The 26896-nt window shown below is 41.0% G+C and overlaps 1 protein-coding gene across 11 annotated transcripts in view; it reads left to right on the plus strand.

The window, feature by feature from the left end:
- Nucleotides 1–26896, plus strand: part of ERC2 (ELKS/RAB6-interacting/CAST family member 2) — an 899314-nt gene that overhangs the window by 364093 nt on the left and 508325 nt on the right. For all 11 annotated transcript variants that reach the window (XR_009247350.1, XR_009247349.1, XR_009247351.1 and 8 more), the window contains one exon: nucleotides 23427–23594. Coding sequence is in view for 8 of the 11 variants with exons in the window: in XM_058678726.1 (XP_058534709.1) it covers nucleotides 23427–23594 (168 nt within the window). In the remaining 3 variants the exon portion in view is untranslated. The remainder of the gene's footprint in view (nucleotides 1–23426; nucleotides 23595–26896) is intronic.

Below are 26896 nucleotides of genomic sequence, written 5' to 3' on the forward strand. Positions count from 1 at the left end.
CAAAGTCAGATATACAGAGAGGAGGAGAGATAGAGAGGAAGATCTTCCACATGTTGATTAACTCCTTAAGTGGCCACAACGGCCGGAGTTGAGCTGATCCAAAGTCAGGAGCCAGGAGCTTCTTCCAGGTCTCCCATGTGGGTGCAGGGTCCCAGTGCTCTGGGCCGTCCTCTCCTGCTTTCCCAGGCCACAAGCAGGGAGCTGGATGGGAAGTGGAGCTGCCGGGATTAGAACCGGCGCCCATATGGGATCCCGGGGCATTCAAGGTGAGGACTTTAGCCACTAGGCCATGGTGCCGGGCTCATGGGCCTGGTTCTCTTTGTAAGGTACCTCCATGTGCTCTTTGCTAAACCAATTACTTTTTTTCCTAATTTCTCTTCCCATGGAAGATTTTGGCCCCTGGGTACTTTTGGACGTTATCAACACCCAAATCAGAAGAAGCTACTCATGTTAGAGTTGGTGAGAGAGAAGTTGGGGGACAAGAGACCCTGAGTACAAGTTGGTTGGTTGTCTTGTCTTTGTCTATGCGTCGGTCTCCGTTGGCAGGAGGGGAATTTCTTGTGCGCCCCAGGACCACAACAGAGAACTCGGGCTCAGTACAGAGGTTCAAGGACACAGCAGGTTCAGTGTTCTCTCAACCCAGACCCCACGAGGTAGTGTGCGTGTGAAAAACAAATTTTGCCTCAAGCTTGTTTTTCAAGTGGAGAGCCAGCAACATGTCTTTGTTGGTTGTAGTTGTAAGTCATGTGTGTGAGAATGGCACTTGCCTGCCTTTTCTCAGCTGATGGTTCTTCCGCTTGAAAGGATGTGAAGGGCTCTGCTCCTGTACCTATAGTGGAATTGCAGAGGTCACATGCCCTCACTCGGAGAGGGACCCGAGTCCCCTGAGCTGCTGGCTTCTTGTGTTCGTGGGATGGTGTCTGGGGGGATTGTGTTCAGTTCAGCATTCAAAAGAAGCAGGGATGTTCTGAAGAACCTGGATGTTTTCTGCCTTTTGTAATTCCTGCCCTAATGGCTTGGCTGGGGGCTGTGTGAACTACAGGCCTGATAGTCTATGTGACACCCGGCAGGACCCTTGGCAGGTTACAACAGGTTACGTAGGCAGATCGCTCCTCAGAAAGGAGGTACCTGGTGTTTGATAAGATCCACCATCCTGTAGCTCAGCGATTTGTACTTTTTGAAAGTTACTTGCTTCAAATCCACCAATAGAAGCCTGCTAAATCATGACTGTATGATTAATAGCCTGAAATGTATAAGAACTGGGGGGCTCGGGCTCATGCGCTCTCGCTCTGGCTTGCGTGCTCTCCTTTTTGCTCTCCCTGCAGCCTTGGCTGCGGCTGCCGCTCCCCCAGCCCAGCATGGCTGGAGACCTAGGTTAACCTGAATAAACCACCTTTATGCCTTAGCTCCGACTTCAGACTTGATGATTTTCTGGGGATTTCAAAATCTGGCACAACAGTTCCACATGAACAGGTGTGAGTCCTAACAAGCACACAGATGTGTGTCCTGAGCTCTAGAGGTAACTTTGCTTAGACAAGAGATTCATGTGTTCAAAGCCTTTTCCACCATCTTTTCATTCTGGATAAGTCTCTGAGTATCCACTTAGGCTTATGCACTGAAGTAAGCTAGTATTTGACGTATCATTCCTTCTAGAAAATTTTTGAAAAATACCTGTTTTAATTCTACAGGCTGCTTTCCAAAAATAATTCTTCCTCCCACTTTTAAAGTATTACTAATATGTTCCAACGATATTAATGCTTAAGTCAATCAGTTTTAACATTGTGACAGAATGTTAAAAATTGTTTCCATATTCTTTTTTGATCTGTTATGCTGTATATACATTACTTTTGATACAGTTGCTTCCGTTCAGGGTTTTAAGTTTTCTGATTTGTAAAGAAAGAGGGACAAAGAAACATATCTTAGTGGCATTTAAAATGTGCCCATATAGTTAATAAGCCTCCTGACTTTTGTTGTTGATCACCTTGTATCTAGGATTTTCCTGGACACATTCCTATATTTTGGCCATTGATGTTTTTAAAGTTTTTCACTGATAGTAATAATGTCGACTACAATATTACTTTAATTCCAGTGTCTCTGACGTTTAAATTGCTGAATACAAGGGTACTAATGTGCACTACTAAATTACATTTTAAAATGCTCATGTACCTTGACATGGGTATGCTTAAAATTTCATAGAAAGTGGAATTAAAAAGTCAGTTTATTTTGGTACAAAATTTTTTTAAAAATTCATGCACAGTTTCATAACACACATTTTCTACGAACTAGTTGAAATTCCTTCATGTAATACCTAGACAAAAAGACTGATACTCAACCCCACAGACTGCTGGCACTGCATTTTTTTTTCAAGATTTATTTATTTTTATTTGAAAGGCAGATTTACGGAGAGACAGAGAACTATCTTCCATCCGCTGGTTCACTCCCCTAATGCCTGCAATGGCTAGAGCTTAGTCAGTCTGAAGCCAGGAGCCAAGAGCTCCTTCTGGGTCTCCCACATGGGCCCAGAGTTCCAAGGCTTTAGGCCGTCCTCCACTATTTTCCCAGCCCATAAGCAAGGAGCTGGATGGGAAGTGGAGCAACTGGCGTAGGAACTAATCCCCATATGGCTTTGGGATGCCATGAGTTGCAGATTGTCCAATTGAGCCATCATGCTGGTCCCAGCACTAGCACCCATTTGGGATCCTGGTGCGTGCAGTGTGAGGATTTAGCCACTAGGTTATCACACTGGGCCAAGCACTACCTCTTTTAAAGTTAAAATGTTCATCAACAGTTTTATGATTCGTTGCAACTCCAGTTATGGTATAGGGTTGACTATATTTCTATGCTTTGTTTACTCTGTATGCTTGCTCTGTGCCCAGCCTATTTTGATGGACTCATATTTAGTATCATCGTAAAGATAATCCTTTGTCTTCTTTGATGCAAATATTTACTCCCATTTTATTGTTTGCCTTTAAGTTTTTTGTTCTTTTTTTTTTTTTTTTTTTGAGCTTTCTCTAGTTTTAGGCAATACAGGTAGCTGAATGTGTCCATCATTTCTGCCACCACTTCTTTAGGCCTTCCAGAAATCAGAGATACATTCTGTTTTTAATTTTGATTGTTCCCTGCCTTGGTGTTTGTTGTTGTATTACATGTTTGTTTATTGTTTCCTCCCTTTAGGAAAGGCAAAGTAGGGGGACTTCCCAGTGTGTTTCATCCCAAATGAGCCATTTCAGAGACAAGCCCCAGTTAAAGGGTCCTCACCCCAAACTCACTTCAGTGGCTGGGGCAAATAGAGAAGAAGTACATGAATAAACACATGTATTACTTTTTCCCTGTTGACAGTTTTCTTTCTTTCTTTTTTTTTTTTAAAGATTTATTCATTTTTATTGGAAAGCCAGATATACAGAGAGGAGGAGAGACAGAGAGGAAGATCTTCCGTCCGATGATTCACTCCCCAAGTGAGCCGCAATGGCCTGGTGCATGCCGATCCGATGCCGGGAACCAGGAACTTCTTCCGGGTCTCCCACACGGGTGCAGGGTCCCAAAGCTTTGGGCTGTCCTGGACTGCTTTCCCAGGCCACAAGCAGGGAGCTGGATGGGAAGTAGAGCAGACGGGATTAGAACCGGCGCCCATATGGGATCCCGGGGCTTTCAAGGCGAGGACTTTAGCCGCTAGGCCATGCCGCCGGGCCCCCTGTTGATAGTTTTCAAAAATCCAAGCCAATTTATTTACTTGAGACAAAGAGAGACGGCAAGAGAGAGCCAAACACAGAGCAATCTCTAACTTGTCAGTTTGTTCATTACATTCCTGTAAAAGCAAGGGTTGGGCTGTAGCCAAAGCTGGGAGTTGGGAACATGCTCCACCACGTGGGAGGTGGAAACCCAGTCCCTTGAGTTATCACTGCTGTCTCCAAAGCAGGAAGCCGGGGTCAGGAGCTCGTGCTGGGCCTTAAGCTCAAGTGCTCTGATACGACATGTGAGCATCTTAACTGTCCTCTTTAATGCCTTCCCTTATTTCCACATTTTTTTCACTCAGCTATGTTTAGCAGACATTTTCTAAGATTGAAACCCAAAGGATGAATTTAGTCCACAAAATATTGTGAACTCACCCAATGTCGAGTGTGTGTGTGTGTGTGTGTGTGTGTGTGTGTTTTCAAAGAAACCAAAAAAAGTTACCAGAAATGAAAAACTCCTGTTGTTTCACAGAATTATGTGGATTCCTGTTTCCCTTGAGCTCTGTGAACCTCTGCAGCCCTTCCTCCAGGCAACCTGGAGCAGGAGCTGAGTGGGTGGCTGGCTGCCCCTCAGGGGGTGGTGTGTGCTCCCCAGGCCACCCAGACCCCACCCTGTTGGAGTTACTCATTAGCATTGCCGGCCTGACCTCTGTAGGCATGTAATTGGCAACTGCAGTGTTTAGTCTGTGTCCTAAGTGAGGTAAGGGAGGGAAGGTTAGCCAGTGAGCCTCTGAATAAAATATGAGTGTAAGAACATCCAGGTGACGAGGCTCTGCCAACGACTGTGTGTGAACCTGCCCCCATTTTATTCCATTCGGAGTTTAATTTGCAAAGGAAGCCCACCAGAAATCCCTTATTTTGCTTCCAACACCAGTATCAGGGGCCAGAGGACGAGGAGGACATTTCTTGACACACACACACACACACACGTTGTACCCTGCTTCTGACCACTCTGCAGCTCTGAATGCAGTGTCCCCGAAGTGCTTTCTGGGCTCTCAGCAGCCCTGTTTTCTCTTGCTGGGTGCAGAGTTTCTAACCTATTACTTTCTTTCTCTCTCTTTCTCTCTCTCTCTCTCTCTTATGAGTGACTTCCCCCTGTGTTACTAGGGTACTAAAACCATAACGGCTTCTCTGGGTTCTGATTTGGGAGGCAGAGAAGCAGAGTCCCTGGAATGTTTTGGTCTATCATGTAAGTGGTCCAGATACCCTGGTTTCCCGGAGATCCCATTGAGCACAGTTGAAAGACTCTACTGATGTGGGCATCAAGGGGCCAAGGTTCCTGGGGCTCGACTGCCTGCTCTGAAAGCAGGAGGGCTGTGCTCTCTAGTTCACTGTTGGCAATGGCCTTGGCTCCCCATGGAGTACTTCAGGCTCTCAATTAATAACAGTGGGTTTTATTCGTATTATTACATTGCTGTTACTATTTTAAAGAAGGACTAACATGAATAACCCCTCCAAAAAAAAAAAAAAAACCTTCCATTTGAATGGTGGATAGTATGAACTGTCCTTGTCTTTTCTTTCTTGCAATGTTGCTTTGTTGTCCCTTAGCAGTTGGTCTCATCTTCACTGATGATGGAAAGAAGCCCCAGGGTGTCTATTTTACTGATGTGCAGTAAGGACTAGGAAGGTGTAGGAGGCACACGTTCTCATAGCTCCCAGAAGGCAGGTCCTGCTTGTCCATCTCTAATCGCCTCCGAACATGACGCACCAACCTGTCCAATGAGAGGTGACTTTTCAACAATATTTAGCAGGAATTGGAGCTACACTGCATTCATCTGTGCAGGGAAAACAACTTTACATTCAGGAAAGGCATCAGGAAGAGAAACACAGGAAAAATAATGCTTTTTTTTTTTTTCTCCACAAGTTGTTCATGCTCCAGATTTCTGTGTTGGGAGCAGTTGTGTTAGGTCAAGGAGTGAGCTTTTAGGTTCCTTTGCTTTTCATCTCTTCTTCTGAGTGATGTTTATAGCAGGCATAGATGTGAAATAACAGACTATTTTTATGGCTTTTGCCACACCACGGTGCAAGTATAAATACGTTACAACCTAATCACATCAATGAAAGTACTGACAACAGAGAATGTATAGGAATAAATGACAGGGAAATATATCCTAGCCCGGTCTTTTGAAGGGAAATATTTCAGAAAGCTTTCAAGCTCAGAGATTCCTATGAGTATGACAAAACATTGGCTTTTGGAAAGGACACTTCTATAGAAATACTTTGCCCTTAACGTGTAAACAATATTTACATTTATTGGCAGTCAAAATGAACTTTTTCCAGCAGGGTTCCTCTAACATACTTTTAATTCGGTGGCCCTGTTTTCATAGGTAAAGATGTTAATGTATGAAAGTGGGCGTGTCATCTTCTAAAGATTCTGCCACCAGGGCCCACCACTGTGCCATGAACTTGAGTGATGAGTCCATGCTTGCTCCGCAGTCACAGGAGGGGGTGTGCTTTCTGATCAAGGTGTTAGATGGGGGAAGCAAAGAGAAGGCTGATGAGCTCAGCCTAGTGCTTGTACCAAGAGCTTGTTTCTGAAAAAGTAACAGCACGACTCCATTGCAGCCTTTTGCGCTCTCGTTCCCCAGGATATTAATAGGAGGCACGAAAAGGAGAACGTTGGTGTTAAGAATGTTTGAGGAATACTGATTAGCCAAAGTCGGGCCTGGACTCCTCAGGACATGCTGCGCATTCCCGAAAGAGCATTTGCTAAATTTGTTTTCCTGTGGAATTTCCCCTCCCCAACTCCACCTCCCTAAGTCCTTCCCCTCTCCTTACTTTCTCCCTCCACCCGCCTCTTCCCTCCACCCCAAGAAAACTTGCTTATAGAAGTGGTTTGTTGTTGTTGTTGTTCCTCTGGAAAGATTCCTAGGCATGCTGGAATTACACAGAGCAGAAATTGTGCAAGGAGGACCTTTCTGGCAACAGTGGCTAGTGAGATGGAATGGCAAAGTCTAGAATCAATAAGGGCAAGCCCATGTCTACAAGGGACAAAGGTTAGAACCTGGAATTTCTGAGCATGATGGAAATGGCAAAAGTAGTCTTTCTGTGTCTTTCACAATGATGGTTTCTACAGAGTGCCTGTCTTTTCCTATGGGAAGAAGTCTTGGCCAAGCTCCGCGATGTGGTACACATTATTTTATGATCTGAACTCTCACTTCATGGCCACTCTCAGACACCCATGAAACGCCAAGTCCTCTATCAAGGATATTTTCCACACTTTTCCAGGAGAGTCCAATGATCCCTTTATAGCTTTTTTTTTCATAGCTTTAAAAAATAAATTTATTTATTTATTTATTTATTTATTTATTTATTTATTTATATTGGAAAGTGAGACTCACCACAGAGAATGAGAGAAGATCTTCCATCTGCTGATTCACTCCCCAAGTGGCTGCAACAGCTGGAACTGAGCTGATCCAAAGCTAGGAGCCAAGAGCCTCCTCCAGGTCTCCCACACGGGTGCAGGGTCACAAGGCTTTGTGCCTTCCTCTGCTGCCTCCCCAGGCCACAGAGAGCTGGAAGGGAAGTGGAGCAGCCAGGACATAAACTGGCACCCTTATGGGATCCTGGCGCATGTAAGGTGAGGACTTTAGCCACTAGGCTACCATGCTGGGCCCCATTTTCATAGCTTTTGGTTTACAAAAGCTCCCTGTAGAATATGGACCTCCAGGGGGTTAGGATGTCTTTAAATATACGGGATCTGGAGAAAATGGTGACTGTTAGTTATTCGTGATGTGTAAAAGTGGATACTGTATTCTGTAAGTTTGCCATTGCAAATTATCTTAAGCTTGGTGCCTGAAAACAACAAATTCATTGACCATTGTGGAGTCAAAAAGCAAGGTACTTGTAGGGGGTGTGATCCTCTGGAGTAGGGGGTTTCTTTGGCAGAATTCTCACTTGTTTTCTAGCCTTGGTGGCTCCTGATGTTCCTTGACTTGGTCTGTGTGAGCAAGTCTCTGCCACTATCTTCACTAGCTCTTCTGTGTAAGTTTCTGCGCGTGCTCTCTCTCTCTCTCTCTTTCTCTCTCTGTCTCTCTCTGCCGCTCTGTGTGTGTGTGTGTGTGTTCATGCTTTATGAGATACTTATCATTGACTTTAGAACCCTCTGTATAATCTAGAAGGAGCTCATCTGGAGATGAGCACATCTTTTTTGAGTGTTGGGAGCAGTATTCAACCCACCACGCTTACTAAGTAAATTTTCCAAAATTGGAGGATGTTGAGAAAATGCTTAGTCTAAAGACAGAGAGTCAGCATGAAGAAGTGTGAAGATTCAGAATTGAGGGTTCCCCCATCCAGGGAGTCGCTATAGATATACCATTACTCACCTAATCTCTGTGTGTTGAAGGCATCAATCACCTGCCCGTCTTCTCACCATCACTGCATATGACTCCAGGATTCTTCTAAACATCAAACTCCTTTTCCATAGGGAAACATTTCTGTAAGAGGCCAAGGAATTACAGTGAAATGGAGGCAGGCCACAAACATCTTATCCTGCAAGATGTGTCCCTCAAATGGAATGCTTTAGGGATGGGATGGAAGTGGTTGCTTATGTCTCTGCTCCCTTTTCTGCTTCCTGGCAGGACTCACAGTACCTGTTAGTAAGAATCTCGGGAGGGAAGAAATGTCTTCCTCCTCCTCCACACTTCACTTCTGCATCTGTAATAAGCATTGGACCACTTTGGTTAGTGGTGACCGCTTCTTCAATGACACAGATTCTGCTGCCTAGAAGAGTGTGATTGCATCTGGCTGTGTTTGGTCTTCCTCGCAGCATCCTGCTACATCTAGTCCTTGTAAACTCGCTTGCATTTGGCAACTGGCAAGCTCAGCTTGGTGTGTTTGGTTTATCCATCACCAGAGGATTGGAGTTCCTACACATATTTCCCCCCTTTGGCTCAGACAGCACTTCCGTTAGATTACAGCTCTCATTTTTGGGTGTTTCTTTTGTTTCAGCTAGATAGGATGCTGTCAGCACATTTCCCCACTCTCTGTTAAACTGGTAATTGTTAAAGGTCGGCTCATGGTTATTACTTGTTTTCTGTCTGAGATACTGTGTTTGCAAGGCTAAGCGTGATGTTAATTACTGTGTCTGTCCTCTTTTAGATTTTACTGAAAATGCTTACTGTTGAAGTAGCTGAATGCTTAGTAGCCAGATTTGCTGATAGGAATCGGGATGTGGATGAAAAAACAGTTCCTTGGTTTGTGGGTGGTTTAATGGGTCTCACCATGGTAAAATATGAACAACATGGAGTCGTAAAATCACAGAATGTCAGAGTTGGAACTGGATCAATAAATTCCACCTCCTCATTTTACAGATGGGAAGATGATGGGAACCCTCCATGACCAATTGTAACCCTCAGAATAACTTAGCTGTGATACTTTCATAAAATTGTAGGCCAATAAACAAACTACAGCTGCAAGGATAAAATAGTAGGATATTGTTGACTCAATGCTCGCATAGTAAATTTATTTCCAGATACACACGCACACATACATATATACACACAGAATTTGCAGGATGAAGCATTTTTCCTACTAAAATATTCTCTGCCTTAGTGGTCTGATAAATATTTTCAGGAGCAGTGATGGTTAAAGCTTAGAAGGGGATCACTGCTGTTTTCTCTGTAAGAAAACAAAAAATGTTTTGGGGCATTTAATTGTTGTGCAGTCACGTTGTCACCGGGATGCTTGCAGCCAGTATGGGACTTCATGGTTCAAGTCCTTGCTGTTCTGTTTCTGATCCCGCTTCCTGCTGGTGTGCATCCCGGGAAGCAGCACGTTATGGCTCAGGTGATTGAGTCTCTGCCATCTCTAGGGGAGATCTTGATTGAGCTCCCAGTTTCTGGCTTGAACTGGCTCAGCCTTTGCTGCTGTGGATATCTGGGAGAGAACGAGCAGATGAAGGCTGTCTCCCATTCTTTCTCTCTCTGTGTCTGCTTTTCCAGTACAATTAAAAATTTTTAAGACTTAACTGCAGAAAGACTGTGTATGTCAGAGAAGCTCATGCTTCTGGGTTTCATTGGATTTGCGGTGGTTGTCTTCTTCATTCCTGAACAGTTTTTCTTCATCCTCTTCTCCCTTAGAAAGTTGGAAAAGGCTGTAACAGATCGCACGAGAGGAAAGCATTGCTTGATCTGGTCAGGGTAAACTTGCACGGGTTTTGCCTTTATTTCTGCTTGATGTTGCATTGCTCTTCAGCCCTATAGTTGTAATCCACATGGTTCAAGTATTTCCTATTTTGCAGCTTCTGATTGTGACCTTCAGAGCAGGTTCTTCGGAGACGGAGAGTCATGTGGTTAATCTTTGTCATTTCTAAGCTGTGTAACTCTGGGAGTAAAATGGAGAATGCTAACTCTACCTGTCTTAAAAATGCTGATGGGCCAGATGAAACTTCACAGGTGTGGCTAATGTTAGCTTTGTCAATGTGATTAGCCTTGGTGGTATCTGCCCAAACATTAAAACATAATACTTTAATAACTAGTTTTAATCCTATCTGGATGATTGGATTGATATAATAATAAACTGGTGCCATTCACTTTTAAATGGAAGATGCTATTTATTGAGTGTCCCAGTGTCGTTAAGATAGGAACTTGATGAAGCTAGCTCAGTGGACCCTGCTTGTAGCTGCTACTTTTTCCTGCCTTCTGATGATGTATTAATATACTAGATAAGTTGGCAGGTATGGTGTAGATGCTACTAAATCATCCTTTCCAGATGTATTATGTCCTTGGCTTCTCCTCCATGTGAAGCCTTTCTGCCCTAAGAGGGTTCATTTGGAAATAGAGCGATCAATTGCTTTTCTAGAAGCTCTGGACCTAAACTGGATTTATTGTACTGTGAATTTCTTTAGCAACTGGTGGGTTCCTTAGTTGATAAGTGTGATTGCCTAATCTGATTATTTAATCCTTGTTCTTATCACTCACATTTCTGAGCAGAAAGTAGTTATTCAGTAGGCTAATATACGCTAATGTGTCTTTCCAGAAGCAGTCTGTACACAGGCAACTGTTTCTGCTACTTCTCTTATTCCAATTGAAAACCTATTATTCATAGTGGAATACACGTTGCATCTGGCACTTGACTTTCACCAAGTTTTCTCCTATTTACTTTTTCCTGTGAAGATATTTAAAATTTTAAGTTTCGTCTTATTTGTCTATGTTTTTCCTTCATAGTGTCTAGGCATTTTTGAGGGAGGTGCTTAGAAAGGATTCATAAACCCAAAATAAAAAGTGTTCCTTTATTTTCTTCCAACATTTTTGTGTTTTACGTGTTCACATCCAAGTCTTTTACTATCAATTTATTATTTGTCGTAGTCAGTAACTCACCTTTATTGTCATTTTTCTAAATGAATATTCTATTTCAATCAGTATGACATGGCTTAACCCACCAAATCTAAAAACCACCTTTTTTTAAAAAAAATCTTATTTTCCATTTTACAATTTTGCAAGAATAGGGCTTTCTCTCTATCCCTCCTCCACCCTTTTGTCTCCCCACATTGTCCTCTGTGTTTTATAGTAAAATAGTCTATCAGGTACAGTCTTGACCCCAACTTTCCGCTCTTTACTTGGGTCATGCTATTGATATCGGCAATGGTAGAAATCTTAATGTTTTGTCTAGGTATATGTAGAAGTTTCATTGGGAGCCCACTTTTATTCAGTGGTAGAGATACATTCTGTCTATTTTCTTTGATTCCTGGTACTCTGGTCTCCATTACATCATTCATTTGTGAGATTACAAGTGTGTTTGTTTGGCTTTATTTTCTGTTTTGTGTTTTGGATAGAGGTCGACTTACGTCAAAACAAACATATGATATTTGTCCTGTTGGGATTAAAATGCCACCTTTTTCATGTACTACATTTCCATGTGTACATTAATTTGTTTTGGACCTCCTTTTATCTTCATGAACTGATTTTTTTTTTCAGTTACTAGCCAAACTATTTCAGTTATGAAGTGTTTCAAATGTGTGTGAGTATCTATAGCATTCACCTCCTGCAACCACAATAGGTAGTGACCTTAGAAGAAAATCATACTAGTTTTTAACGGGCCACTTTCTCTAATGTCCCATACGTAAGAGACCAGCAGACCTAGAAATGGACCTTGGCTGTGGGGTATTGGAATGTATTTTGGAGGTAAGATTTATTTTGAAAGAGTTACAGATAATGGAGCTGTTTTCCATCTATTGGTTTGCTTCTCCCAATGACTGCAAGATCAGCATTGTACCAGGGTGAAACCAAGAGCTGGGACCTCCCATGTGGGGTTGGTAGTGTCCAAGCACTGGGGCCACCTTCTGCTGCTATTTCCCAGGTCATTCATAAGGAGCTAGATTGAAAATGGAGCAGCTGGGACACCAACAGTAACTTACATGAGATGCCATAGTTGCAGACGGTGACTTTCCTTGCTGTACTGCAACACTGGCCCCTGCAATGGGTTTTGAATCAGAAGATAAGACTTTTACTTCACAGCTCTATTGTGTTTACCCTGGAAGCCTTGGAAATTTAGTTTCTTTCTGTAATCACTATTTACCTCCAGTGTGTCCCTGGGCACTACATGTAACATCCTAGCACATCACGTAACACAGTTCTAGTCTTGGAGGATCCTAAAGGCCCTTAATGGACTTTGGGCAGAAACCTCCTTAATTGAACCCAGTGAAGTGAAGTGTCCCCATTGTAGTACACTCAGACATTTAGTATCCACAGGTTCTAAAAAAATACTTTAGAAAGTTATCCCTAAAAATTTTCTGAAGGATATGATTACATGTTCTTAGGAAAAACCAGATTCTACTAAAAATCATAGATGTGGAGAATGTGTTGAATCAAGTGACAGAAGATCTTTGAGGTGTGACTGTCCAGGATGTTTAGTTCACTGTTTAGTGATGTTTGGTGACAGTCACTAGAGCTTACTGCATTTCCCAAGTCTGCTTGGTTATAGAACACACACCAACTCCCATGCCACCAGTTAACTTCTGTGTAACACCCAGAGGAATTTCAACAAACAAATATTGTTTACTTAATAGGAGTGCTATATACATCATTATGTTGGAACCCACCTCTACTGAAATCTCCAAGCATTGCTTGGTTGTAATAAAGTATTCACATGACCCAAAGTCAATTCATTTTACCTTTTGAAATCATCACAGAACTCAGATGACATTAAAATGAACAGAAAAAGACAACATTAAGCAGTCTCTTATCTCTTACTCATGGGACTTCGAATTCAGGTCCCCATTTTCCAGGTCTATTCTAGAGTTGTAAAGTTAAAACATAGTTTTAAATTAAACATATACTGTCTACAATGTGTTAGCCTTCATAAATATTTCAAGGGAACCAGGGTGGAGGTTGCTTCTTTGGATTTAGTAAAAACACTGACTTTGTGACGAAATTATCATTTAATCTCAGTACTAAATTACTAGTGATTTAGATTCTTTGGGATTCGTGATAGTCTTGAGATTTCTTGAAATATCTAAGTAGGATTAGTATTAAATTTTTTTATGTTAAAGCATAATTTCATGTGCCTACTTTAAGGGAAAGTATAGTATTAATGATACATGGTATTTTCTTAAGGTTTTTTTGGGTAATGGTAAATATTTTGAAGATGGGCTTTTCAAATGTTAAGAGGTACTAAGATTGATAGCTTTGCAAATTGGTTTTAAGTATTTTGAATTTATAACTATCATCATGTTGCAAAATAACATTGACTTTGGAATGGCTTACTTCCTTTTGTAGTAATTCAAAAATATTATGACAGCTATAGTTTTATAGTGAGCATAAAAACCAATGAGGTAAGTTCAGTGAGGTAAGGTTAGTGTTAGAAGTTTTATTAACAAAAACTTTAAGTATTAACACATGAGTTACAATTCCCATGTGTTTTCAGAAATTTGCTGGAACTGAACCGAACATTAAATTTTGAACTTTGGACTAGTCACTTAAAACCACCTAATTTTAGTGTAAGAAGTAGCCAAAAGCTTAAGTATGAAAACAGGCTTTATAAACTTGGCTGGTTATTAACCCACACATGATATGAATTCCTCCGTGTAGGTGATACGAAGCAATCTTAAACCACCATTGTTTTCCTCAAGTAGGTGGCATGTGGAAGTTAGGTATAGTTTTTTGACAGGTAGGTAAGACAAATGCATCTGTACAGCCTGAAAGTCTCAACTGTGTTATTAACATGCTAGTGACTGTAACTTAACTTTTATAAGCATAGCATATGGTTCTACAATACTAACAATATCTCTGAACTTTATTTTTCTGTGTTGAAGTTGTATACAAGAACAGATATAATCGAATAGAAAGGTGTTCTGTAAATTATGAAGTGCTCTATAATACAGCCATTGTTGTTTCTCTTTGTGCTAAGTATTTTAAAATCTAATATGGGCTTTCCCACTCCTCCAATGCACAAGCTTTTGATTGCTAGCTGAGAGCCAGCACACGTAAGTAGGATCAAAGAGTTCTGATTTTCATGTTCCATGTCTCCACTAGATGCCGTGATCAATAATAGGCTATGGAGAGCCATGACATGAACTAGCCACCTTGAAAGACCAAAAAATGTATTGAAATGGCCAATTCTTGTTTTTTGGTTTTGCCAGCTATCACCTGATCCCATTTCAGAACGCATCGCTCACTCCTCTGTCCTCGTGAGGCAGCAGTACACCCCTTCTGGTCCTCCATAGACACCCCCAGTCTGACCCCTAGCCTCCCTCCCTATCTTCTGGTGGTTGCTTTCCCTAAAACAAAGTGATTTTTCAGAACAAGTGTGTCAAACTGTTTTATCCTCAACATCATAAGATTTCATTGATCTGTAGTAGCTTCTTTGCTTCCCTTTCAACTCTACGTCAAGCCTGCCTCTGTGATGAAGTGTATTTCTTTTAGGGAAGAATTTTTTTAGACACCACGTAGTGGGCACTGGGGATGGGTGCTCATCACTGATGAGGTAGTTAGTTGATTTTTCTAAGCTTTTCTTAAAGTGAACAAAGCTAGACAGTAATTGTTTTTCAACTTAGTATTTTGTTATTTTATTAGAAATTTACCTTGTAGTTAAAGGTTTAATGATTCTACCAAATAGAGTTCAACAAATGAAACGTAAAAACATCTTAATCTAACAGAAAAATAGGTAAGGTGTATAAACAGTAATCGAGAGGAAAGGTTTTCAGCTTCACTTATAAATTGAAAATTGTCACAAAATCATTAAAATCACAGCAAATAATTATAAAATTTATATAAATTTCATTGAAAAAGAAAAATAATTTTTAAAAGAGGAAAGATATCATGTCTTTAATTGATATTTGCAATTTTAAGTTAGTCTTAACAGGCTTTCATGTCTTTTTACACCTATATTTCTCCCTTCTTACCATAAAACTTAACATTTATTAATGACAGGGACATAATACATATGTGTTCTCCTCCTAGTCCTGAGCTCCACAATATATATATATATATATATATATATATATATATATATATAAAAAATGTATGTATATATGGTTCAAGACACCATATTTTGACAGTCTTGTTAAGACTATAAATGCTGCATCCCAACACCTGGAACAATGCTAGGCACAAATTCGATTCTTTCTGTTTGCTGAGTGAATGTGTAAATGGTCCTAGTTACTGGATATGTAAAAGACACCTACAGAGAAGAGATCGCTGAAATGGAACTGACTACAAAGTGCAAGAGCAGAGGACATAACCAAACCAAGAGGAAGAGGTGGGCACGCCTCATTAGCAAGAGCGTGGTCCTGCAGACACTGAGGGACATTTTCTTCAGAGGGCAACTTTTATTGTCATTGGAGACTGGTGCAAAAAAAAAATTGGAAGTAGTGGTTATTCTGAGTTCTTCCTAAGAGTCCAAAAAGAATCATGGTAACTTAATCGCTGTGCCAGCTAGGTTGATTGACAATTACTTGATTTTCTGTTGTGGAGTGTGGTTGTCTGTCTTGATCAGAGAGGAGAGGGCTGTAGGGCTTCTGTTGCATTACCCTACTCCAGGTACGATTATATGTTAGTCCCGCAACCTCTCTGGGTACTCCTGAAAGGGCTCTGTGCCTCTTGAGTCAGCTGTATAAAGGGAGAGCAAGCCTCCAAGCCTAGGACTCCATTACAAGGGTTGAAACTGTTGAGTTTACTGGATTCACAGCTGTGTGTTGACAGTATAGCAATCCTAACTCACATGTGATGATAGAGCCCATGACATGTGGCTGGTCTTGACTGAGGTGTCCTGCAAGTGTTAAATAAATGCCCGATGCTGACTCAGATTGTCAAAATTGTTTAATCGTGAAATTTTTTTGCATTGTTAAAAAACTTAAAAGTAAAATCATTCCTATAATCACGTTTATTCATACTGTTTTAGATATGATTAATTGTGTACTATTAAAATTTCACCTCTTTTAACTTTGGCTATCCAATTAAAACATTTAAAATTACCTTTATTTCCTTTAGACACACCATCCTAAATTTTGTTCTTAGAAGGGTTAGTATGCCTGCACTGTTTGTGTAACCACTCCACACATCTCAAAGACTCCTCACTCCACCAAGAAAGCAATCGTTCCTCACATCAGTTATGCCCAGTGGGCAATGTCCAGGTGTTCATCAAATAGAAGCACTATTGAAGTACCTCCAGTGGCTCACTCTGGGATGCTAGGTTTTAATTAAAACCATTCGCCAGTTCAAGAACTGCCCCTGGATAATGCATTCTCTGTTGGGACACCCATGTACTAGCTCTCTCTGCATCAGTACACACATCATAGGCTGTATGCTAATGTATCTGAAAGTCCGTATCAGGTGGTATAATGCTTGCATGCATGTTAGCACACAAAACCTTATTTGCTACCTTGAGTATGGTTGATCAGTAACCTTTATTACTTTCCTACAGCTTATAAATCACTGGGTTAGAGGTTGTGGACAGCAGAATAGCAAAATATAATAACAATAGCAAGAATTTATGGAGTGTTTCTAGGTGCCAGGCATGGTGCTAAGAGCATTACCTGTTATTTAATCCTCAAAATAACTGGTTGAAGGAAGTATGATTATAATCTCCACTTGGTTGGTAACACCTTGGTTATGTTCCCCACATTTGGAAAGGGGACATAACTAAGTTCATGTAGGTAAGCCCCAAGGTTAGTGTCTTAAATTGGTTGAACATATTTGTAATATGGAAAATGTCAAAACAGAGCCGTCCCATTGAGCCACTTAATCAGCCAAACTTAACCTTATGTGGCAACTTCAAGGGTTTCTTTCCCTTCTGTCTTTTTCTCTCTCTGCCCTAAGGTTTTGGTTTTTAACTCCTGAGTCCACTCTCCAGGATTCTGCTTAGCTCTGTTCTCAACCCTCTGCCATTTCCTCCATTTTTGAATGGAATGAAAGGAAACAAGTAGATTTTGACACATAGAATAGAGGGAGGTGCAATGCTTCTGTTTATTTTTTAGGTTCGTGGTAATTTCTAAGACAAACCTTTCTACTCTTTTTAATAACAATTTATTTGTTTTCATTAGAAAGTCAGATTTTACAGAGAGGAGAGAAAGAAAGATCTTTCATCCCCGGTTTCACTCCCCAAGTGGCTGCAACAGCCAGAGCTGACCTGACCCGAAGCCAGGAGCTTCTTCTGGGTCTCCCCCACAGACACATGGGACTACAAGATCTGGAATGTGGTGTTGCCCAGATCTCCGAGACAGGTGCAGAGTGGGGAGGGAACACTCCCAGGAAGTGATGTGCCTTGCTCCTGAGGATGGTTCTCCAATGAAGCCTAGCTCTTCCCTCTTCCCCACGAGGGAGCTTGAGGCCCGGGTGCTTAGACAGAGAGTTGGATGTGAGTGAGAACCATTGGTTGCTACCATAAGTTTTGGATTATGGCCTATTTTTAGATTTTGTGTCTTCGGAGGCTGTGTATATCATATGTATGTCCGACTTTGAGACTGTTTCCTCATATGAATGTTTGCAACTTGAATCAAGTCCAAATATCCTCTTATTCCAGATCTACTATTAGGGACTACAAACGGGAGAAATTTTGAATGTGAAAGAGAACTATATGAAAGCTTTTATGAGCGTTCCTGTTTCATTTTCCTGGAAGGTTGTTTGTTTTCTTTTGAAGTTGTTCTTTATGATGGGATATTTATTCAATCCTTCAAGTGTTGTCAAGGAAGTAGGTTTTAATCTGTGAAAATTTTCAAATGACCCCGTTTTTTTGCTCTTCCATGCTATGTGCTCAAGTGTGGCTGTAGTCATTTTAAAATTGAAGTGAACCATTTGAGTTTTGAAAATTATTTATGGCATATCAAGTAGCACTTAGTGTTTTGTCACAACACTGTAACCATTTTTGAAGGCACACATAAAATATGGCAGTAAGGTCAAAAGCCCTGTTGGGTAGAACTTCGGGAAACATACCTCACCCTTGGAACTGACTATAATTCCTGGGTGCTGACATGAAGATTAATAATGCTGAACTCTGATTTTGGCAATTTTTACCAATTTCATTGCTAGGGTCCTTTTTCTTTTAAGTTATTACCTAGAATTGAAGTGATAACAAATGTTTTATGTTTTATACAGCTTGATAAAAGGTCGAGTTTTCATATTTTACACACTGTTAAACACATACACAAAACTATGTCAAAAGGAAATGAGTAATTATGATAAATCGAAAGATTGTCCTGACTTTAACATGAAATGGCTAGTTGTCATGTAGTTAAATCATAGATAAAAATGGGAAATTCAACTGTATGGGTTTTTATACATTGACTATGATGCAATTCAAATTTTCTTTTGTTTTTCTGGGAAGTGGTGGTGCTCTTTGCTTTGCCAAGTATTACTATTGAGCCAACTGCCAAAGTTTGAGCGTCAAGGGCCCTTAAAATTATTTGCTGTTGAGTGAAGAGGCAGAGAAAGGTATTCCATATACCCCCAAATTCTAATTCTTATATCTCTACCTGATGTTGGAATATAAGCTAGGCTTCAAGGTTTTCATGATTTCTTCTTAAAATGATATACATTATTGAGTGAAGTTGGAATAGTAGCAAGCAGAACTTTAATCATGTTCGTTGATACTCAGTTTACAGCTACATATTCTGATCTTTAATAGCATGGTTTTTTTTTTTTGCCTGGTCTTTCCTGTATTTAAACTGCTGTGCATCAGAGGACTGTGGATCTGCTTGTGGTTTTGCACCATCTGGAAGTTCAAATTCGATTTCAGAAATGATGTCATCCTTGCTTACTGCAAACTGGGCTAATGTTGGTTGAGAATTGGATATGGTTCAGGTCAAAGTTTGGTATTAAAACACACACACACACACACTCACACTCACTCTCTCTCTCTCTCTTTCTCTCTCTCTCAAAGACCATCAAGCTTCATTTCTCAGTTCTTAGAGACTGCACAAATCTCTAAAGATAGAATGGAGGTGATTGAAGGACACAATTCAAATTCCTTTGAAGTTAAGAGCGTGCTTTCTGGCGCATGCTGAATAAGCTCCCTGAAAGACCTCAGCTGGCACTGCCTCCCTCCTGCCATGTTGAGTTTGAGTGTTGTGAATAGTGCATTGTTCACAAACATCCTTGCTCTATTTTTTATTCCTGCAGGAGTATTCTCATGGCCAGGGTTGCTTTTCATCTGTTCTGAGCTCCAGAAGATACAGCAGGGCCCTGATAGATCACACATGGCCAAAAGGTGCTATAAATGGAAGTGTATTATTCATCAATATAGAGTTTCTCTCTTTTTATATTATATCCAGCAGCACTCACTCTCCTTAATTGTAATTTATTTATGCCGCAGTTCGAACTGTGGGCATTCCTTTTTCATCCACATAGAGACAATTTAGCTTTAGATAGTAAGAAATGCGGAGCTAGTGGGACCACGGAGTCATTGATTTCTTTTCTCCCACCGAGTTCTGGCAAGACTACGTACCAGTATGTATAATTGACTATAACCCCTGATAGCCACTGCCATCATCTGGGAGCCTCAGCATGCCCTGGCATTTCCAAGGAACTTATTAAATGTACAGGATTTGTGCATAAGCTGACAGTCACACATTTTCACCAGATAGAATGAAAACTCAAAGTTGTGGTACCGTTCCAGGTGGATAGGCAAGCCACTTGAGAGTCCCCCATTCTTCTGTGTTAGCATGGCTGGCATGGATTTTTGTTTAGGAAAGTGAGGATCCCCAAGAGGTGAGGCTTCTCTCTGCCTCCCTGTTCTGTATCTCTACTAGATCCAGTGAGGAGTACAGCCATCAGATACCTGGTGAAACTATTTCTCAGCTTCTCTGGTCACAGAATGGCCATTTTCTCTTTACGAAGGTTGGAGCCACCCTCAAACTCTAAGCATGTCCCTGTTATCACCCTTTCTCTTCCTGGATGTCCCAAGTTCATCATCTTCTTGTGACCAGAAACTGAAAAAAAAAAAAGAAGATCTACTCCCCTATATCCCTATCACCTTTAACTCTGAGAAACACAATGTTCATGCATCCTTGTTGCAAAGGGTAAGAAAAGAAAATTTTACTGTGGTAACTATTCCTTAACATTAATATCATGCTGCCTTGGTACATTCTACCAAAGATGGATTGTTGCAATTAAAAGCCTAGAATACCCCAACACCTAGAGATTATCTGTTGTGAACATTGGTTTTAGTGTAAGATGGAGAAACTGCTGGAGTGCTGGGAGAGGGACATTCAGAGTAACTTGTCCTGAAGCTTGCAGATAGACAGCAGCAGAACCAGGCCTATAACCTGTCTCTGCTTTCCATTGTTACAAGTTGCTTTTGGACTGTGGGTCCTCATCATATTTACAGATCTATTTTTATCTATGATTGTATTCCTTAATTCTTTTTAAAGAAACATTTTTTCTTTTTTATCCAAGTGTTATCCAATTTTATCCAAAATTTTTTCCAAATTTTGAACCAAAATGTTCATAATTTATTTTGAGATATGACACACCCTTGTCTCATTTCTTCTTTTTGCCTGTTTATTTGGATGTCTTTAAATAACATGCCTGCACTTCTGTTTCCTGGTTGTTGATACAGCTTTGCTCTGTTGATTTCATGGTGTGAAGGCTGAGAATTTACCTCTTCTATCACCTCAATGACCTGTTCAGTATCTGTGTATACTCAATGTCTCCTGACCTGTCACTCTCCTACTGGGGTTATGCAGTAATTTGAATCTCAGGATGAGATGATATGTTATATATTATTCTCTTCCTTTCATGAGATTCTGATAAACTGTCTGTTAATCCTGACTGCAATCGTGTATTTTCTATTGGAGTATCAGTTATTAAACTGCACATTCATTGAGTCTTGACAAATCTGTATACCATATAACCACCATCACAAACAATTTAGAGGAAAAAAATTCCTTTTTGGCTTTGTAATCACTCCTTTCCACTTCCCACCTCTGAAGATCATTGCTGTCATTTTTGTAACCCTGTATTAGTTGTATGTTAGTTGAGAAAGCAATCATCCAGCAAACCCTGTGGAGTCATTCCACTCAATGTGTTTTTAATATGTATCTGTATTCTTGTACATATATCTAGTTATCCCCTTGTATGGCAAGATACTATCCTATGGAAATGTACCTCAGTTTATTTACTTGCTGTTGAATATGTGGGTTGAGTCTAGAATGAGCTATTATAAGCAATATTGCTATGGACATTTTTTTTAAAGAATTATTTTTATTACAAAGCCAGATATACAGAGAGGAGGAGAGACAGAGAGAAAGATCTTCCGTCCGATGATTCACTCCCCAAGTGAGCCGCAACGGGCCAGTGCTGCGCCAATCCGATGCCGGGAACCAGGAACCTCTTCCGGGTCTCCCACGCAGGTGCAGGGTCCCAATGCATTGGGCCGTCCTCGACTGCTCTCCCAGGCCACAAGCAGGGAGCTGGATGGGAAGTGGAGCAGCCGGGATTAGAACTGGCACCCATATGGGATCCTGGGGCATTCAAGGCGAGGACTTTAGCCGCTAGGCCATGCCGCCAGGCCCTGCTATGGACATTTTTGTAATCTTTTACAAGAGCAATCTTTTAGACTGCCTGAAAGATCTTACACAAAATTGATTTTTTCTAATGAACATAGTGTATTCCTTTCTCACACCAAGTGTGCTAACTGTGAGTATTTTCACATATTTCTTGCCAGAAAGATCAACACATGCCATTGAAGACATAACTCCTGGAACCCAAGGCTGGGTCCAACCCTGATCTTTACATGTGATCAAATATTTAGATATCTTTAAAGATATCCAACAAAAATAAGTTGGTGGTTGCGTTAGTCCATTCAAGGAGCTATAACGACATACTGCATTGAGTAGCTCATCAATAAAGAACAAAATACCTTGATTGGTTACCTTAACAACAGAAACGGATTTTTTTTTTTTTTTTTTTACAGCTCCAGTGGTAGGGAAATACAAGATGAGGGCTCGTGCTCTGCTCATAGGTGGCCCTTCATGTGGTAGAAGAGGTGAATAAGCCCTCTTGGGTCTCTTTCAGAATACAATATGGGTGCTTCACCCTCATGATTGAGTCACCCCTTAAGGCCTGCCTGTTGAGACTGTTACTTTGGAGATTTAATTTTAACATGAGAATTTTGGAGTGTACAAACACTCAGAAAATAGCTTTAATATCTGCTAAAATGGCAGCACAGTAATTTTGACAAGGGATCCTACTCTTCATTCTTTTTTAGAATCAATGAAAAGAAAATGTCTTGGGAGTAATATATTAAATGTTGCTTGTCAGCTGAGAACAATTTTCTTGGAAGTTTCATAGCCTGTTATTGATAATCAGCCATTAAATAAAGTATTTGTTGCAGTGACTTTTTAAGACCAAAATAGTGTACATTTTTAAACACAGATACAAATATAGTATATTTCAATTAAGTAGAATTTAAAAGGCTATAGAAGATTAACTTTAAAATGATCTTTTGATTGTTTTCATGTGTTTCGGATTGCCTAATTTTTCTGCTACCCCTGTGATTTTTTTCCATATGATTTAGTCTGTGTAGTCTAGAAATAGAACTTTTTTTACACATGGTCTTCAGAACAGTAGGTTTAAAAAATAAGCTATTGTTTTCTCTTTCTAATATTGACATTTGAAAAGCAGGAATGGTAATTTTTTTCAGTTTTTGAGCTAAAGTAGAATTAGTGAGTTTGGAATTGGGCCTTCCTTCTTCCCTTCCTTCCTTCCTTCCTCCCTTCCTTCCTTCCTTCCTTCCTTCCTTCCTTTTTTTCTTTCTTTCTCTCTTTGTTTTGTTTTAGGTATGTGGAAAGCAGTCTTTCTATAGCTGGAGAATGGGTGTTTTGTTCCACATCATTTTCTTCCTCCAGCAGTCTTCACTTCCTCCTGGCAACATTATCTTTTTCTAATTTAGAAGTGTTTCTCTACATGTCAATCTTGTTCTTCCAGATGTTCATTGCCTTCTCCAGATTCTGGAAGGAGAGTGTGATCAGCGCTTCCCTGGGCTCTCTGAGACCTGGAATATCTATGTGCTTTGCTTCCTGTAAACAGGGACACCATCATTGAAATACACTATTTCATAATGTTTTAGTTCATAGAAACCTTGTGTTAAAAAAGAATTGCCCAGAAAGTTGCACAATTGGACTTGCATTTAGACATTGTCTGCACAAGCGCGTGTCACTGGATGGCCCAGGTCCTGCCCCTAGCCCCTCCGTAGACAGCTCTGATGGTGCCCGATGACATGTTTGCAAAAACCATAGATTTCTCTTTTTTCTGGTTTCAGGTAGATGCACTGAGATTACGACTGGAAGAGAAAGAATCTTTTCTCAATAAGAAGACGAAGCAGCTGCAGGACCTCACGGAAGAGAAGGGGACTCTGGCCGGAGAGATCCGTGACATGAAGGACATGTTGGAAGTGAAGGAAAGAAAAATCAACGTGCTGCAGAAGAAGGTGAGTAGCCGATCTAAGCCTTTGCAACAGGGAGTTGAGAGCATCCATGTTGGGTTCTTTCCGCAAACAGTTTGAGTGTGTGGACAATCAATCATCTTGTAAGAATCTGGATTAAAAAGTGCAAGGTTCTTCCTTACCTGGAATTTACCTTCCTGTCCATGGCATGTGGATTAAAAAAAATCAAGTTTAATTTATTTTTATTGGAAAGGCAGATTTTTAGGAGTAAAGGCACAGAAAGATCTTCCATCTGTTGATCCATTTCCCAGATCGTTTCAATGGCCAGAGCTGAGCCATTTCAAAGCTGGGAGCCAGGAGCTTCTTCTGGTTCTCCCATGTGGATGCAGGGCCCCAAAGCTTGGAGTCATCCTCTGCTACTTTCCTCGGCCATAAGCAAGGAGCTGGATGCAAAGTGGGGCAGTTACCATATGGGCTGCTGGCATTTGTAGTTAGATTAGCCAGTTGAGCCCCCTCATGCTGGTCCCGCTCATGTGACTTTTTTCAGGCTGGAAGGAATAATGTTTCCACTCACTACTCAGTTAGAATCATTCAAGGGGGAGTCTGAGAACTTCCAGCCAAAGTGATCCAACATGGAAGATATTCTATAGCCTACTCTGCTCCTCCTTCCTTTTTTTCCCCAGTAGCTCCTGTTTAACATTAGAGCAGACCCTAGTTTGGGGAAGTCACCTCGATTCTTGTTTTCAAGAATTCCCCTGTGGTACTGTACACGGTCTTGGTGGGTCCACAAAATGCCCCGCCTTCTGCTAGAAAAAAGTTCAGGCAAGAAGGAGATGCAATGGCTGCTCTTTTACAAAAACAGGAAAAAGCAAACATGATGCAAAGATTTAAGGCTCTCAGGTTCACAGGGCAGAAACCTGCAGAAGTGGCCTTGCAGGACACAGCATTACACATAGATGCTGCTGGGCGCCCCACTGCACCTGCAGGTCCATGGAACTAATTGGCCCCTCCTGTTGGTGTCACTTGCCGCCACCATTTCTCACCTGGCTTGTATCAATAGCATCCTGACTGTTTCCCCTGCTACTTCTACCCTTATGTTGGCTGCAACCTGTCCTTCATTCAGAAGTTGTGGTAATCCTTTTAAAGCATAAAACAATTCTCGTCACTCCAATCAAAACTCTCCAGTTATAACCAGCTGCATAATTGGTGGGGCCTCTTGCAAAATAAAAACGTGCAGGCTCTTGTTCAAACACTTGAGACTTTTAGGTTAGTAAGAACAGAGCCCTAAACCAACCAAGGGGTGCAGGGTAGCCTCAGAGGTCTCAGGAACAGGAGGCTCCCCCCATCATTGGCCGCTTCCATCTTCACTCCAACAGTGGAAACCCTCATGTGGGCCTGCCTTCCTCCACACTCCTTCACCCCTTCCCGCCTGCCAGGCTTCCTATATTGCTGCTCTCTCTTTTTGCTCCTGTCACATCAGTGAGCACAGCGTGGCCTCTGTGCTCTGCTGTGAGCATATGAGGCCCACAGTCTCAGGGCTCGGACATTTTACAGGAGGTTCCGTGGAGACATTGTCTTCCTGGACCCGTGCTGGTAGCTCTGAGCCATAGGTGGCTGTTAAGCTCTTGAATTGTGATGTGCTGTAAGTGTGAAATGCGTATCTGGTTCTGAAGATTTATTAAAAGGAAAAAAAAAGTAAGAGCTCATTAATCATTTCTTCTTCATTGTATGTTGAAATGAAAGTATGTTGAAATGAAAGTATTTTGGTCGTATCAGTTAAAACAAAAGATCTCATTAAATTAATCTCATCTTACCTGTTTTTACTTTTGTACTGTGACTACTAGAAAGTTTAGAATTACTTTTGTGGTCTCCATTATGTTTCTGTTGGACAGGGCTGCTCTGAATATCCACATGCTTCGTTCCTTGGCTTCTTTGAGGTCTCTGCTCCCAGCGTTTGTACTTACTCATGGCCACTCTTTGTCCCTCTGACATAAAATAGCACAGCCACCCATGTTTCTACCCTCTGTATTCCCTCATCCAGTTTTATTTTTGTAAGTAGAACTTCTCACCCTCTGACAAATGTATATATTTTAAAATTTGTCCTTTTATATTACTGGAGTGTAAATTCTAGGAGGGCCGATTTTATTCTTTTTCCGCTGTTACATCCTTACCACCCAGAAGGTATACATGGTCATTAAATATTTGTTGAGTGAACGACTGTGCTCCATAAACTCTTGAGAAGGAGTATTTGATTGGCTAGAGTCAAGTCACTTGCTTGCCCCCTTGAGATGAGGAAATTCTTTCCTGGAAATTTGCAGAACAGTTATGCCAAGATGTCCACGACAGGTGGCACTCCTTTGTGTCTTTGGAGAGTCTGTGGTAAAATAATCACAGAATTCCTGATAACTAGTCCAGAACCTCTCCATGTTTCTGCCTTTTCCTAAGGACATTTTCTGGGCTTTTCTAAACTCTGAGAGCCAGCTGATCTCCTCCCACTTCACTCCTGTTCTGTCATGATCAGCAGGAAACCTGAATGGGACACTCATGTATAGAATAATGTGACTATCACTTTAAAAAAATGCATGAAAGTTAGATTTCAGCTGAAGTATAGAGACTTTCTCCCACAAGTATTAGAAGCAGGGACACTGCATTTGCTTGGATTTCTCAGAGTACTGGTGATGTGACAGATCATGTTATTAATTCATTTCTGTCAAGATCTTAATGGACAGGGTCCTAGTTGTTGGATCTCTCTTTTGTCTTGCAAGCTAATTAATACAGATAACCAGAAGATAGCTGAGCAGAGATAGCGAAGTACTCTAGACTGTGGGCACTAACCTAGGTGGAACTAACAGTGTTAATGGCAGCGTATCTTGGAGCATTTCTGAGGATTCCGTAGAATACTTTTCATTTAGAATTTCTAGGAGCACAGGCTAACAAACACTGATGTTTGAACTTATTTATATTAGACATGCTGTGTTGAATACTCTCCTATGCCTGTTGCTCACAGTATTTGCTTATTCTTGACTATAACCCTGTGAGACAAGTGCAATGAATAATGTAAGAAACAGGGAAATACTAAGGCTATGTTAAGCTTGCCCGATGTCACATAGCCTAGATATAAGATTTGTTTTGCCTTTGGGAAAGTAGGATAAAATGGTGAATGCGAAGTAAAACAATAAGCTTCATTTTCCTCTAGGTCTTCATTTGTAAGATTACAACACGAAGTACGATAGTGTCATCGTTGTTTGTTTTTTTCCAGGAGATGGGCGTAAACACTCTCATATTTTTAAAAGGTATATTTGTTTATTTGAAATGCAGGGTTAGGGAGAGATAGAGAAAGGGGTCTT

Source organism: Ochotona princeps, chromosome 21, assembly GCF_030435755.1.
Source record: "Ochotona princeps isolate mOchPri1 chromosome 21, mOchPri1.hap1, whole genome shotgun sequence".
Lineage (NCBI taxonomy): Eukaryota > Metazoa > Chordata > Mammalia > Lagomorpha > Ochotonidae > Ochotona > Ochotona princeps.